The following is a 15,659-nucleotide window of genomic DNA, read 5'->3' as shown; positions in this document are numbered from 1 at the left end:
TGTGAAGAATTGCTAGTTGTCAGTCCTATGAATACCTATAAAGCCAAGAACCAAGTGGACCCACACACCTCCCCACACCCACAGACCGCCACTTCCACCGGCCATTTTCTCATTCCCTCCCACCCGCCTGCCATAAACATGGGGGTGGGGGAGAAAAAATCCCACTCAGGAAACAGAAGCTGTGCAAAGCAGCAAAAATCTAAAGTAAGAAAGCATCACATGAGAAAGGCTGAGGGCATCCATTGATGCTCAATGGATGTTATAGTCTAATGGGAAGATTTTAAATAAGCAAGCGAATTATGAGTTTATGAGGCTGGTACATACTCTGCAGTAAATGAAATAAAGAGCTGTGGTAGATGCCACGTCAGGGAGGGCGATGGGGAAGGTGGCTTGACTCTGAGGGGGTGACATCTGAGTTGGGACCTGAAAGAAGCCAACTGAATGAGTGACGTGAGGAACAAGCATAGGAGGAGTCAAGGACAGGAGGGTTTCCGGCAAACATACGACCAATACAGTGGTGTTCCAAGACGTGGTTCTCCCCAGGCCATTCCTGGTGACTCTGCTGTCCATGGTTTTCTTGCTTATCAAACCTCAACCCTGCAAAGACAGTCATTAGACAAAAGAAAGCCTTTTCCTATGGGGCCATAGAGCAGTTGCTCCCCTTACCCCTCTCTTCCAGCCTGCATGGCATTGGGATGATTCTTATCAGGTGTTGCTTCTTGTGTGCTAGGCGCCTTAAACTGAGGAACAGACCTACAATAAACTTACCTAACCTTGGCAAACCCTTCCCCCCTTTTCCTTTTTTACTTACATATATTTGGGTCTGTCTGGAAAAAGTTCAACCATTGTTAATATAATAATAGTCTGCCCAACATTGATGTAACCTGGCAGCCAAGGAGAGTGGACTGGAATGCGCTTGCGTGAACAATGATACCTTCACTGTACTAGTCAGTAGGGGCAGGAGATGTCATTGAGTGATATGTGTTCTGTGTGGCCACCACATTAAAAAAATGACTGAGCAAGATGAGCAATGAATCTGCATTAAATTTGGCATTGAGCTTGAATATTCCTCCATGGAAACTATTCAGATGGTTCAGAAGTCTTTTGGGGATGATTCAATGAATGCAGAGATGCAAAACGACAAAAATGGCTTCCACTGTGAGCCACTAGTGATTGGCAGCTTCATCGCGATGCAGTGCACCCACTCATGCATCGCATCTCATGCTGAGTTTTTTTGGCAAAACATCAAATCACCCAAGTGACTCAGCCCTGCTGCAGCCCAGTTTTGGCACCCTGTAACTTCTGGCTTTTCCCAAAACTAAAATCACCTTTGAAAGGGAAGAGATTTCAGACTATTGATGAGACTCAGCAAAATATGATGGGGCAGCTGATAGCGATTAAGAGAACTGTGTGAGGTCCCAAGAGTGAGCTCTCCTACTTGGACGGGGACTGAAGTATCATTGTGCTATGTAAAATGTTTCTTGTATGTTGTATCTTCTTCAATAAATGTCTCTATTTTTCATATTACATGGCTGGATACCTTCTGGGCAGACCTCGTATTTGCTCTCCTAGGACTGGCCTCGATGGTGACTCAGAAGGAGATACTAGGAGATTCCTTGTCCCATCCACAATCACACCTTTTGATGTGCCGATGAGGTGTATAGCCTGTGTTTGGCAAATTTGCTAGGCTTCAGTGCTCTTGCATGAATTGGGCAGGACCAGATGAAAGACACTCTCTGAAGGCTGACACCAACAGGCCAAGGTGCAGGCAGGACATGGCTGCTGGGTTTGGGACCAAGGAACAGAAACTGACACTTTGATGTGTGAGGCTACCAGCAAGCAAAGTTGCAGAGCCAGAAGCCAAATGGATGGGGGAGAGTCTGGCATCTTATCTCTGAAATTAGAAGCAATTCTTAAAATGCCACAGGCTTTCAGTGATCTGTTCTCTAATAGCTCTACAAGTAGAAAGTGAGATTTTTTAATGGTCGTTAAAGATCTTGTAAACATCACTGAGCTGCTCTCTAGAGATCTTGGAGAATAAGGGAATCTGGGCAGCATCCTAAGGCAAATTCCAGGAGGGAAGAGGACAGTGCCCATTAAAGAATTTCTAATCCCCTGTGGATTTGGGAAGGGGATTGGAACAGAAAAGTACAGTATTTCTTGAGTCTAGGAGGAAGTAGAGAGAGTATTGCAGAGTGGTTCAAGGCATGGAGTCAGATTAGTTGGTTCAAAGCTCAGCTACAAACTCGTTCCCTGAGTGATTTTGGGCGGCTGATTTAATTGTTCTGAGTGTCGGTTTTCTTATTGGTAAAATAAGGACAATAATAATGGCACATATTTAAAAAGCAATTTAGGTCACTCACTATAGTGCCCAGCCCTGAGGCTGGCCATTTGGTTTTCGATATTATTATATAGACCTCCTGGAGTTGGTGAGGAATGCTATTTCTAACCTGTCTTGTAGTGGTCCTTCTCTGGGGTGAGGGTAGCAGCCTTTACTTTTAAAGGTTTGTGCTATTGGACAGCGTATGGCCACTAATTAGAGAGCAGTGGGTGGAATAGCAACATCCAGGCTAAAGCAATGAACAAAGGAGTCATAAACAAGACTGCACAGAGGCCATGTGGAATTAAAAATCCCTTTCTAAATTTGTAACCCCTTCTCTCTTCCTTCTTCCCTCACCTCCGTGTTTGCAAAGGTTTTACTCTGCGTTACCTACACCCCGACATTTGACCTGAATGGCAGTGCTGTGCTGAAGATCGCAGAGGTGAGTGTCTGAGGCTCCCTCAGCCCTAAGTGCACCCGCGTCTGTGCTGCTTGCTTACAGCTGCTTTACCCCAGCTGGCGCAAATATTGGGGTGGAGCAGAGCCCAGCAGTGGGGTGAGCCCTTCCCTGATCATGGTTGTGGGGAATGTCCACTGAGGACTGGATCTGTGGGAAGCAGGCTGTGTGCCCCATCGTCTTGAGTCACGGGGCTCTGCATGCTTTGTGTTGCTTAGCTTTGGGCTTCAACCCTGGAAATAACAGTACTGGTTCTCCCAACGTTGCCACATTGCATCTCAGGTACATTCTCAGTCTGTTTTCCTTAAGGTTAACTGAAAAGTATTTGACTCTTTTTTTAAGTTATTTTTAAAGAAACCAAGTATAGATTTAGAGAGATGTTAACTGATTAAATTCCATTCCTGTCTCCTAAACCCCAATGAATGGGTGCATTTTGTAGCTATCGTTGGAAAGCCTTTCCTTCCCACCTGCACTGCAGCCTAGAGGAGCAGTACCTTCCTTCACTCCCAGAGTGTGTCTAACAGAAAACTCCGCCTCTTGACTGTCTGGCATAAACCTTTGGTTTTTGGAAACCTCATCATTCCAAAACTGTACTTTAATATATTTAGAGTACTTGTTCTTCAATTTCTTTAAAAGAATGTCTTTAGGATTTGTGTATTTTGACAAGAGTGCACATTCAGACCTTAACAAGGCAATGGTATTCTGCATTCTGAAATTATGGAGAAAAAGAAAGCCTCTTAGTGCTCATGAGTTTTTGTTTTTAAAATAAGGATTACTGTTATTGAGGATACCAGGTAGGTGCTTAAGCACTTTGGGCAGGTTTTCTTTTTTCATCCTTTTCCCTCATCATTATTAAGATATAATTGACAAATAAATGTGTATATTTAAGCTGTACAACTCAGTGTTTTGATATATGTGCACACTATGAAATAGTCACCACAATCAAGCTAATTAACATACCTACCACCTCACGTGGATAGTATTTATATTGGCCAGTTCATGGGCTTTTACAGAATTGTGTGCCATTAAAAGATGAAAATTAAGAAAGAATTATTGAGCACGCATGATGTTTTTATGTGTCTATCAAAATAAAAAGAAGCAGATAGCTGGCTGACCTCTCACTGCGATATAGATCAACTCCCAAATGTGTATTTGTATACACAGAAGGGACACTTTTCTTTAACACACTTAGATGTTTTGCTCTGTGTAGGTAAAGAAAGAGAATAGCTATCACTATATTTTAAATTGGATTTTAAGTGTTACTTATGAGTGCTCTTATTATTCGCAAGTTCACTTTTTTTCTCTTGTGGTCCGAACACTTAGAATGAGATCCACCTTCTTAACAAACTTTACGTGTGCGATACAGTAATGTCACCTGTAGGCACAATGTTGTGACTCGGATCTCTAGAACTTACTTGTCTCACGTAGTTGAAACTCCACACCCACTGAATAGCAGTGCCTCTCTGTTTACCCTTCCGGCCCATGGCAATCCCCGTTCTGCTTTCTGTCTCTCAAATTGGACTATTTTAGGTACCCCATTGCTTTTAAAATGACAAAGGTCATTTTTGATCACAGCAAGAAACAAGGATGACGTGTAAGAGTCAGGCTCGTTAGTCCTTTGCTGTGTGAAGGATGAGAAGGGAAGCACAGTGTGTCCCTGTCCAGCAGTCCCCTGGGAGTTGGCGGTAGAAGGTACAGGTTGTTGCAGAACCTGAGTTGTGGGAGGGCCACCAGGAAGCCCTGGCTGTCCCTGGAGAGAAGGAGAAGGTTGCCTTTATCACCCTTGCAGGAACCAGTGTTTGAATAAGAATTTGAAAGATTGGGGATGTAATTCCTGAGCACTGGACACATGCTGCCCCAGACCACCCAAGTCAAGGGTGTTCCCTGAGGGTATTGGGATGCCGGAGTAAGGACTCGGCAGGCCTGTCTGGGGAGAGTGAAGCAGCAAAGCATGGTCATCTCTACAAAAACCTAGAGAAGAAAAAGAAAACTTTTTTGTTTTTGAAGAAAAGTCTCAGCCCAAGAGAGACACAAGCCTGCAGCTTGGAGGTAGAAGCGGGGGCTCTGGAGTGCCATGTTCAGGTGTAAATGCAGGTCGGCCATCCACAGCGTGTTGCCTTGGATACTGCCCTGGCTTCTGGCAGTTCTCTGCAAAAGCAGTGCTAACAGAGCCAATCCCACAGCGAGGTTGTGCCAGTTGGACCAAAAAAGTAGCAACCATGGAAATACCTTTCCGTGCAGGTCTGGCCACACAGTAAATGCTTCATCCGTAAATGCTGTTATGGAACTCCAGGCTGATGGTGGTGTCCAAGTTACCACTCAGTAATGTTACGGCCATGACCCTGAAAGGGGTCGTCGATGGGCCAGCTTCCCGAGAGAACAGTAACAAAGCTCACTCCCCTTTCTCATCCTGCCTGAGCCCTCTGAGATTTCCTGGTTGGAAAAGAGTTTGTCCACGTGCAGGTAATGAAGCAGGACCATCATAGGAAAACTTGTTACTTCCAGTGGCAGCTTTGACTTACTGTTCATGATGAAGGCCTGGGACTCTTTCTCTGAAGGAAGAAGAACTTGGTAAAGATCTTAAATATAAGCTTTTCCTCCCGAGTTTGAGAGTGGCGGCCTTCCCTTTGCAATGTGCAGACTCCCCGAAGATACTTTTAGGCTCACAGGAAGTTCCTTCCACCTCCCTGATGGTGGCAGCAGGGCTTGTGACTTAGGCTGCCCCTCTCCCGAACCTCTTGGAGATCCACCACTCTGCTCTGGTGACTGGACATTCTGGAAGATTCTCCAGTACAGCGGGGATAGGAAGACTGCTTTTTAATGAGCACAAGAGTCACCACTTCAAAGCGCTTTCGATCAATGGCAATGTGCAGAATGGCCTCTCTGAACCTGGCATGGACATCACCTTCAAAAGGGGAAGAATCCTGCTCTCCTGCCTGGCCAGCCCATGGGTGAGGACGTTTACCTGCCAGAAGATTGAGGGAGGACCAGTGGTTTGTGAGCATGACGAGCACTACAGGGGCCCCGGCCAGGAGGTCGCTCTATCCAGCGCCGATCAAAAAGCCACCGAGAGACACACCCTGGAGAGTGTTCCTCCTGCTGATGAGAACGCAAGCCTTTGTTCATCAGACGAGGCTGCACCTCAGCACAGTTCTACCAGGCTTAGCTCTCGCTCTGGGCTCTCTGCGGCCATTCCCTCTCAGAGTCAGTAATTCTGAGGGGCCTCAAAAGCATACAACATCACATGTTCTGGCAAGAGATGATATATACACTCAGAGAGTGTGTCCTTTAGCTACACCTAGTATGTGTTTAGCGTTTACCCTCTGCCAGGCACTGTTCTAAGACTGTTAACTGTGTTAAATCCTATAAGTCATGTAACAACGAAGCAGGAATACCATTATCCATGTTTTACAGGTGAGCAATGTGACACGGAGAGAGGTTCACTAACTTTCCAAAAGTCAGGCTTTAGGAAGGGGTCGAATCAGATGCCAGAGCAGTGGGTGACAGAGGCTCCGGTCGGGACACCTGCCGCATGTGCTGTCGTCATTAGCTCGCTTGGACGGCCCACCCTTGGGGGTCGCCCTCCCCTCATCACAAACCATGTTCAGGCACGAATACCCTGCAGATGCAATGCTGAAATTAAACTCATCTTGCCTTTCATCTTTAAAATACATCTCATTATTAAGAGAGTAATATGCCTCAGTTTACAACTGGCAGTGATTAAAGATCAGGACAGGAGGTAGGCTTAACCAAAGGTTACCTAGGTTCCTGTGGAAAGTTGACTATTTTTAGTAATAACTTGATTAAACATTGACCTTTCCTCTTTACTCTCCTGACCTCTGGGATACTTACAGTGGCAAAGCTTTAGAGTCCTTGCTTCTAAGGCAGTGGTTCGCATCGAAGTCTGCACATTAGAATCACCTAGGAAGTGTTAGCACAGGTAAGAAGCCTAGGGTTGCCCCAGAATTCCTGCGTTTTTGGTCTTTAAGGATCTAGGCATGACAATTGTGTAAAAGCCCACCCACTCCTATGATTCTACAGTGGAAGTCAAGAATCACTGCTCTGGTAGCCATTGTTCCCTGCAGCCAAGCTGCGTTGTAAAGCCATTTCGTTGAAGTCCGCCGTTGTGCTCTGAGACCTCAAGTGCGGTCCACCCACCAAATGCATGGGCAGCCCCTCAGGCCCCTACCCAGACTAATGAACAAGAATCTGTCTTATCGATTCCCCCCATGAGTCCCATGTGTATTAAGGTTTGAGAAGCACTGCCACAGTAGATACGGCATGATCGAATGAAAATGAGATCTAAAGATCACGTGTGGCTAACACCCAGGTGATAGGTGCCTCGCCTCTGCCCTGGCTAATCAGACCTCCCCAGGAAGTGTGGAGTCCCCACCCAGCAGCAGCCTCCTCCCGGTGGCGACTCCCCAATAAGTACAGGCTTTTGATTTGTCTAATCCCCCTTGCCTTTCATCTTCTTCTCCTGCCAAATCACCTTCCCACTTTCTCCTTCCCATCTGTCAGTACTTGGTACATATCAAACGTGCTTCTCAAGTGCTTTAACAGTTGATTCTACTACAGGGCTATTGCACTGCTCCTTTGAGTATGTGTTCGCACCAGTAAGACACAGGGCCAGCCTTTAAAAAAGAGAGGAAATGCCCTCCACTCAATCTATATTTATGTAATCTGGCGTAAGAAGACCATGGAGGGGGTCTATTTATATGAATAGCATAAAAACACCTTATAAATGTAAGTATATGGACCAGTAGTTATAAATATTAGATTATTAAATGAATAATGTCTAGGTAGTTTAAGAAAGGATAATAGTAGAATCATCTGAAAGCATTGTTTACATCACACACACGAGATAGGAGTGAACATATTTCTTACAGGCCTTCATTTTGTATATCTTTTTGAATTTGCAAAATAGCTTACAGCCTTTGGGTTTCCATCACAGAAATCACTTAAGAAAAGCTTTTTCGTCACCAAAAAGAGAGTTATACTGCCGTAAAAAGAATGGTATTCTGTAGACTTACTGACACCCAGTGATTTTTCGCTCTCTCAGGTGCTTTCCCCCTGCTAAGTCAGCCTTTGGAAATCTCTGTCTCTATTTTTGAAGCAGGACATTTCAGCCTCAAACTACCCCTTAGCTCCAGGAAGCTTTCTTGGTTGTATCGAAACTTTTCATAAAGATAAGTCTTTCACTTTAAAAAAAATGACCTTTTCTTCTCTTGTCACCTTTAGTACAGCTAGGGAAATAATTTATTTTAAAAAAATACCGTAAAATAAACCATTTAAAACGACTGTGGAAACATTAGGGAAGAATCCAGACACACTTTTCTCTCATACTCTGGTCTGCATTGACCGTTACTCAACAATAGTGCTCAGCCTGAAATCTGTTGATCAGGAAATGGGATGTGTACTTAAGGATGAAAAATGAGGCTATTTTCCTCAAGGTGCAGCTGAAACTATACAAGCATCATTGAGCATTTAAAATGTAAAAAGAGGGCAGCAGCCTCCAATTGTGTGTGTCTAACTTAACTTGCTTAATTAAACTGCAATAATGAAAGTTTTTTTCAGTACAGGGTCTTCCGTGATACAGGAGGAATTAGAAATATCACCAAACTTAGAAATGGAGAATTCTGAAATATTCAACATGTTTTTGTTCAGATTTATAAATTGTCATTTGTAAAATTCCACTATAGATTCTTCTCTTTATTGATTGAGAACTGGGCCCAAGATTTCTCTTCTTACAATGCCCAGCTAGGCAGATATGTTGAGTTTTCCAAGGTTAGTTATCTTAATAGAGGAAAAGCTGTGGGAATAACAATCGCCCAGGTCTTAGGGTTAAGGAAAAGATGGTGCTATACGCAGAAGCTCTATGAAGCTGATTTGAAGGTGGTGAATGATGTTGTTTCATTAGAAAGATTTGGAGCATATTCTCATGCCTGCCTAAGATTTCTTTATGAGATTTTCTCAAAGTGAAAAAGTCTAGTTTGTACATGGGTATTTTCTGGTTTGATCTTTTAAACTTATGGGAAACTTCTGCACTTTGATTCCGTGGCATGCTGTCAGGTTAAGCAAATTCTGTCTCAAAGACCATTTTTTCGTTCTTTAAGACTCTTTCAGGACCCTTCCTCGTTCTTGTCATCAATCCACCCACTGCTCAATTCCAAAGCACTTGTTAATAATAGTAGCTACTGATAGTTGAGTCCTTAGGGTGTATCCATAGCAGCATTTTTCACACAGCATTTTTAATCTTCATCACAACAGAACTAAATCAAGAATCCCAAGGAAAGTGAGGTTAATTTGCTTATCCAAGGTTCCATGGCCAGATGTTCAAATCCAGACTCTTTACATCTCAAATATGTGCTGTTGACCATGGTGCTCAGTTGCTTCCTGGTAACCTTCATGTTCGAAAATGTCAGTAGACTTTTATGATAATGTCGGCAACTGGCTGAAATTCTTAGGAGTCTTACCCACCTGGGGCCTTTACCAAGGCATTTAATTGATAATGGCTGTATGGTGTTTTTACACATGCAGCAGAAGTATTGATGAATTTTACCTTTTTTGGTGACTATAGATTCAAGTGACCAGTAGGCATATGCCACGTTCTTGGGTATCTTTCTATATCGATGCCCAGTTTATCTTTTCTGAGCATTATGTTACCATCAGGGGATCTGGAGTTCAGTTTCGTTTAGTTCCACCTGTTAGCCCACAGAGCTTCAAAAATAGTGAGGTCAAGACCTGCTGTCAAAGATTTCAATTAATAATTCTAGTTGTCATTAAGTATTTTTAAAATTGAGATGTCTTACAACTCTTGCAATGTTCAATGGCACCTTTTTTTTTAGTTCAATTATTTCTGAGATGTACTCAAATAAAGTATTCTACAATTAAGGAGCAGATAGTCTCCAGATATAATCCAGAAGAAAAGTATACCGATGGCTTGAGCCATTTTTCTTGGAAGCATCTTATTTGTTAAGTTCTCTGTAAGGCTGGGGGAGTCACCCCACCTCCTGGCAAGAGAAGTGGCCAGAAGAGGTCAGACCATGGTCTCAAACTAGCCAAGGCCAATGGAGTAAGGAAATCCCATTGCTTTCTCCACTTTTCCTTTTGGAAACCCTTTCTTTTCTTCTGTGTGGGCCAGTCTCTTTACTGACTCTGGTTTGACTCCTCTGGGGCTTCTTTTCTTTGGCTATTTACTGCCAGATGGGATTTGAGCAACCTGGTTGTTTTGCAAGAAATTTCCACACTTCCCTTTAATCTCTGATTTGCATGGCTCTTGAAGAATTTATTTGGAATTAGAAGGCACACAGAGCAATGCAGAGGCCCTCTCTACTTCCTTTTGGACTGGTTCAGAGGGCAGATGCTGGAATTTAGTAGCACCTGCATAGATTCAGCAGAAGGCTCTGCCTGAGAAGGTTCAGGAGTTGATGGGTTGAGGTGTCTTAATCCAACTTAATGTCAGTAAAGCCGAGGAGAACATGGACGAGAAAGAGGGAAGTGCTAATCAGGATTTTTCATATAGGCCCTGTGGCGCTCTAAGAATTTCCTTTTAAGTCAGATCCAAAAGGAAAACCAGCAAATGTCCCTCCCTGAGCTTGGTGCTCAGACTTTGAGCTCACCCTGTGTGTTTGCATCAGCAGGACCTATTTCCCGAAGTGCCTCCTATTACACACCTACCTGTTACTGCCGTTCACCTGGAAACAGCCCGGTCACTGAGTTGTCATTGTGATTCAACATCTCATTTCGATTTGTAGTGCTGATCAAAATTTTCCTTGGTTCTAACGTGATCAGTAAGCATTCATAGTCTTCCCTGTATAAAAGACAGTTCTGCTTTCTTGTAGCTTAATCTCAAATCCTTTTTCTTTTTATGGAGATAAATTACTTTTATCTCTGTAAAAACACTCCAGTTGAAAACCTGCTAGCTCTTCTCTTTATGGCACTTACTACTCAGCATCATTCAGTTGTGCCACTAACCCCATTCAGGTAGGAAAGAGAAGGTAAATGCACAGTTTAACAAAGTGAAGCTCATAGGCATTTTGCAAAGTTAAGCAAACTGCTGTTGTGGACATTGTTTTGAAATTCATCACTTTGACCAATATTGATTATCTGCTACCTTTCACTTTGCTCCTTCATATGTAATAATAGTGATTCCACCCTGGGTGTAACCTAGTACTGTTATTTATCAGTCTACTTACTCGATGACATACAGCTTTTATTGCTATGAATGGCTTGCAGACTTGGGTTTTTTTGTTCTTTTCATTCTGCTGTTGGGTTTGTTTTGCTTCACTAACAGTTTGTTTTTGCTCTCAGTTGTGTTTAGCATGCCGTAGAGCTGGATGTCCACAAATGCATGAAATGATCAAAATGTCCATTACGAAAGTCCTCACTGCCCTGTGTCTTCGTGCATTCCCTGGCGATCAGGGGCCTGTGGCTTTTCACAAGGTACTGGACTTGGTCCTGTGAGCCTCAGGCAGAGGTCCAGGACTGAGGCTTTTTAATGTCAGTTTACACTACGAAAGCAAAGGGCATGGGATGTGGAAGTGACCTTGGAGATATGAAAAGAAGAAATTGATGAGCCCTTTCTCAGAAACTCAGCCTGCATTTGGACTTGGTATTTTCTTGGCTTCTCTGATTCAATGTGCTCATTTTAGCACTGCCCCATAGTAACAAACAAAGAACATTCACAGAGTAAAAAATCATTGGCCTTTAGTACAGTGGTCAGGTTTATCATTGAATTCCTAGTTCTATGAACCTTACCATTTTAGCATTTTTTATAAATATAGTAAGTGTAAGAAACTTTTCTTTAGAACATGTCAGGATAGCTGAAAGCATTTCTTCTGGGTAGCAAGATTATCACACACATGCTCATTTTTATATTTAAAACGATACCTTTTTTTCACAAACAGTATTCATACTCCCAATTTTGGCAGGATGAGCTTTTTAGATGAATCCTTTTTTTTAAAGCAGAACAAACATGTTTGCCCTTTCCCTTAATAAAATGCCTCCTGCAATAAGTCACTTCCACAGTTATACCTCTAACCACTGAGAGCAGTGAGGACATTCAAAGTTGAAATTCATTCGGTACTCGGGAAGTTGTCTGCACACAGCACACTGTTTGTGCTACTTAAAATCCAGTCCCTCGTGTGTGCTGTCTTTCATGGGTCGAAAGTGACTGATATGATTTTGAAAGGAAGGTTTTGTAGCAGCTATGGCTCTTAGTGTTCAGCAGAATTGTGTTTATATTAATATAAAGTGTGTAGTTCAGCTCTCAAGATAGCTACTCTTTTATCCTTAATGCTTATAGACTTCACATTTCTCCTGAAATTTAAGCTTAGAGACTTGAAAGAGCAACAGTTAGAAGGATTTCTTGGGAAAATGCAAGCTTTAAAGAAAACTTGAATTTTGATCTATTAACAGTACTAGAGTGCCTAATTAAACTGTAGAGAATTTGGTTTCATCAAAGTGAGACACTGCACTCATTTAGACATTCTTTCAAGGCTTTTAAACTACTTTATCACATGCGAAAGTAAAGCCCTTTTAGGATTAAAACACTTTTTTTCTAAATATGTGTAAATGGTACCTTCAAGTACATTAAAATCCATGATCACTTGAGAAAATGAATTTGAAATTAACATGCCCTAAATGGTAGTTTGAAAAATAAATATTTTGGAACTTGCTCTTTTTCCACTTAAAATGAATAAATCCAAACCAACTTCCAATAAACTCTTAAGTTTTAAATACTCGTTAGAATAGTAAGCATTCATTGGGAGATAAATTAAACTATTAGAAAACATTCACTTTTACCTAGTTAATTTTACCAAAAAGGTGATTATAGGGAGGCCTGGTGGAAACTGGCTTAAGCATCAGCAGCGACAAGGGTTACCATTTAGTCTGTCTCCCATCTCCGTTATCAGTCATCAGATTCCATTTGACATTTAGGTGAGGACCAGTACTTTCAGCATAGATAATCTTGGAGTTATTCCTAGAAGAAGAATTTAGGTGCCTGCACCCCTTCTTTTCTTTTCATATGTCTAAATATGCTTGGGAAAGTGGGAAGATCACACACCTTATGGAGAAAAAAGTGGGCCAGATTGAGTGTGTGTTTGCCCATCCCTACACCTTTCAGAGGAGTTAGAGGAAATAAAATCTGGGAAATCTTGCCACTGAGCAGCATCATCTTCAAGTGAGGGATTTTTTTGCCTTCAAGTGAGGGATTTTTTTGCCCTCAAGTTGGGATTTCTCCAGGCCGTGGCCGTCAGGGAGCTTCCTCAGGATCCTCCAGACATTCAGACTCACAAAACCCAGATAGACCACAACTGGCATTGTGTTCCCTTGGCAGGGTGTAGGACAGGGAGCAGACACAGGTCAATGGCAGGCATTTGTCTTTCACAGGGGGCCTCACACCCAGTACTGGGGGTAGCTTCTTGCTCTCAGATGTCAGCTTAGGAGCAAGAAGATGAGGCAGTCACCTTGGTTTAGGAATCACACGTTTCACCTACAGTTGACCCTTGAACAGCGCACAAGTTAGGGGCACTGCCCCCTTGTGTGATAGGAAATCCACGTATAAACTTCTGACTCCCCCAAAACTTAACTACTAAGAGCCTACTATTGACCAGAAGCCTTACCAACAAGGTAGACATTGGTTTAACATATATTTTTGTGTTATATGTATTATATACTATATTCTTACAATAAAGTAAGACAAATAAATGTTAATAAAAATCATAAGGAAGAGAAAATACATCTATAGTACTGTACTATCTTTATCAATACCGTAAGTTTTTAAAAATTCATATGTAAGTGCACCCAAGAAATTCAAACCTGTGTTATTCAAGGGTCTTTGTGTATAGGAACCAGTGTCCCTAGAACTCCACAAGGAGAGCTTGCAGAGCTCCCTCAGAGGACGTGACCAATGGCAAGAGTCACTCAGGGAACCTCAGACCTGTGACTCCTCACCAGATTTTAAAGTTCATTCACAGCTTTCCCAGTTCAGATACAGTTTAGTAATCAGCGGATGTTTTCCTGGAAGCCATGCTGCCCAGTACACAGCAGACATTGGCCTTTACCAAGTTTACTAGGAGAACAGTTGAGAGTAAATCCAAGGACAAACTTGCTTATAGAGCAGAAAACTGGGTTTCATTCATTAACCCTCTGCCCCATACCTCAGAACTCAGGGGTTAATAAATTATTTGGCATATCTAAAAACTGCTAAGTTGCATTCTCCTCTGGTGCTCAGAAGAGTAAGATTCTAAGAGGGATAATCTTTAGTGAAATAATACTTTTCCTACATGGTCAAAACATAAATGCCTGGGGATTTTAAATACATGTAGGACTCACCGATAACTAGTTCTAAATCAGGCTGACTTTCCAGTTAAAAGGGATTTCATATCCTCTCTGGTCAATTCCAAAGCATGTTGGTAATAAAGTGCTGTCTACAGAGTGTGTATGTTGCTATCTTATTTCTTTACCAGGTGTGCACTGAGACATACACATGTAGCTGTCACCAGCGTAGTATAAACACTGCTGTGCGGGCCACTCTCAGTCAAATGCTGAGTGACTTGACTTTACAGTTACGACAAAGGCAGGAGAATACGGTGAGCCTTGCGATATCCACACATTCATCACGGTCCTGCCATTGTCTCTGTGTGTCACTGCATGTTGCGTGTCCGACATCCTACATGTCTCTCCACACCACATGTCCCCCCCTCCCACCCCCTGCCAGGGCTGCTCCCTACTGAAACAATAGGAAGGGCTGGTTTGGTTTGGAAGAACATTTATTTATATAAATTAAGCTCCTTAAATATATATTTACCTGTTTCACTCCAAAGCTTTGAGAGTTATTTTTTCCTTACAGTCTCTGTGATTTTTTAGTTATTTTAAAATCCTCCATAAAACATTTTTTTGTAAACCATTTAAAAATTCTCAGATTAAATAAATTACATGAAAGTGTTGTGACATATTAACAAATACCAGAAGCAAATACAAAATTAATTACATGCTTTGAGGTTTGGTCTATGCGGGGGTTTTTTGTTAAGTAAAAGACTGTGGCTGAAGGTCTCCTTCCCCCTACAGTGCTATGGGGGGGGGGCGGGGGGGGATGCTGGATCGGTTGTCTTTCTGGCACCAAAACCTATGGGACCTTTTGCTCTAAACGGAACAGATCGTTCCTGGGAAAATGTAAATGTAATTGTTTTCTTGCATAAATTATCTTCTGGGAATGTTAATGAGGAGATGATTCCTCTTCAAAATTGTTTTTTATTTTAGATCAGCCTCTGTAATAATTCAGTTTAAAGTTCTTTTAAAATCTGCAAGAAATATTCTGGAGTGAACACTGTACTATTTTTTAGAATAGGAAATCTCAGTGACAGGCTGAAATAAGTTAGAAATTTAGTTTTACAGAAGTTAAGATTCCATGTTTAGCTTTGAATATTTCTAATTTTTAACTTCAATAATTGTGTAATTTTTAAAAAAACATGGAGTTGAGTGGAACTTTTGAGATTATCTGGTCAAATTCTTTTATTCCTCATAAAACAAAATGAGGAAGATGAAGTCCAGGGAGATGAAATTGAAATCTGAAACTAATGAGCTTATCAGTTGAGAGAGCCAGAACTAAATCCCTGGTCTCCTGAGTCCCAGCCTAGGTTATTAGTATGGGTTCTGACAGCTAGTGTTGAAAAAATGACAACACTAATCACATAAAAATTAATACTGATTTTCCTTTTGTGTTTGCTGTATCCAAAGCCCAACTTCTATTTAAAAAGTAATTATTTTAATTTTAGGTATTTTTACTATATTAGCATAACCCTTGTTAAAATTATTTATGCTAGCATTTTAATATTGTGGTGTGGCAATATTAGTTTAAAAGAAATTCAAATCGAT

General features: G+C 41.9%; 1 protein-coding gene across 3 annotated transcripts in view; it reads left to right on the top strand.

Moving 5' to 3' along the window:
• The window catches only part of ARFGEF3 (ARFGEF family member 3), a 174,567-nt gene that overhangs the window by 72,775 nt on the left and 86,133 nt on the right, over positions 1-15,659 (top strand). The window contains exons 5-6 of one of the 3 annotated variants that reach the window (XM_037045659.1): positions 2,694-2,762; positions 14,252-14,374. In XM_037045659.1, coding sequence (XP_036901554.1) covers positions 2,694-2,762; positions 14,252-14,374 — 192 coding nt within the window. Of the gene's footprint in view, positions 1-2,693; positions 2,763-11,090; positions 11,223-14,251; positions 14,375-15,659 lie in introns of all 3 variants that reach the window. The other 2 variants (XM_037045658.1, XM_037045661.1) reach the window with 2 other exon arrangements.

Source organism: Sturnira hondurensis, unplaced genomic scaffold (assembly GCF_014824575.4).
Source record: "Sturnira hondurensis isolate 20B ecotype Veracruz unplaced genomic scaffold, ASM1482457v3 Scaffold0004474, whole genome shotgun sequence".
Classification (NCBI taxonomy): domain Eukaryota; kingdom Metazoa; phylum Chordata; class Mammalia; order Chiroptera; family Phyllostomidae; genus Sturnira; species Sturnira hondurensis.
Note: the sequence above shows the minus strand (reverse complement) of the source record. Positions and strands in the feature narration are given on the sequence as shown.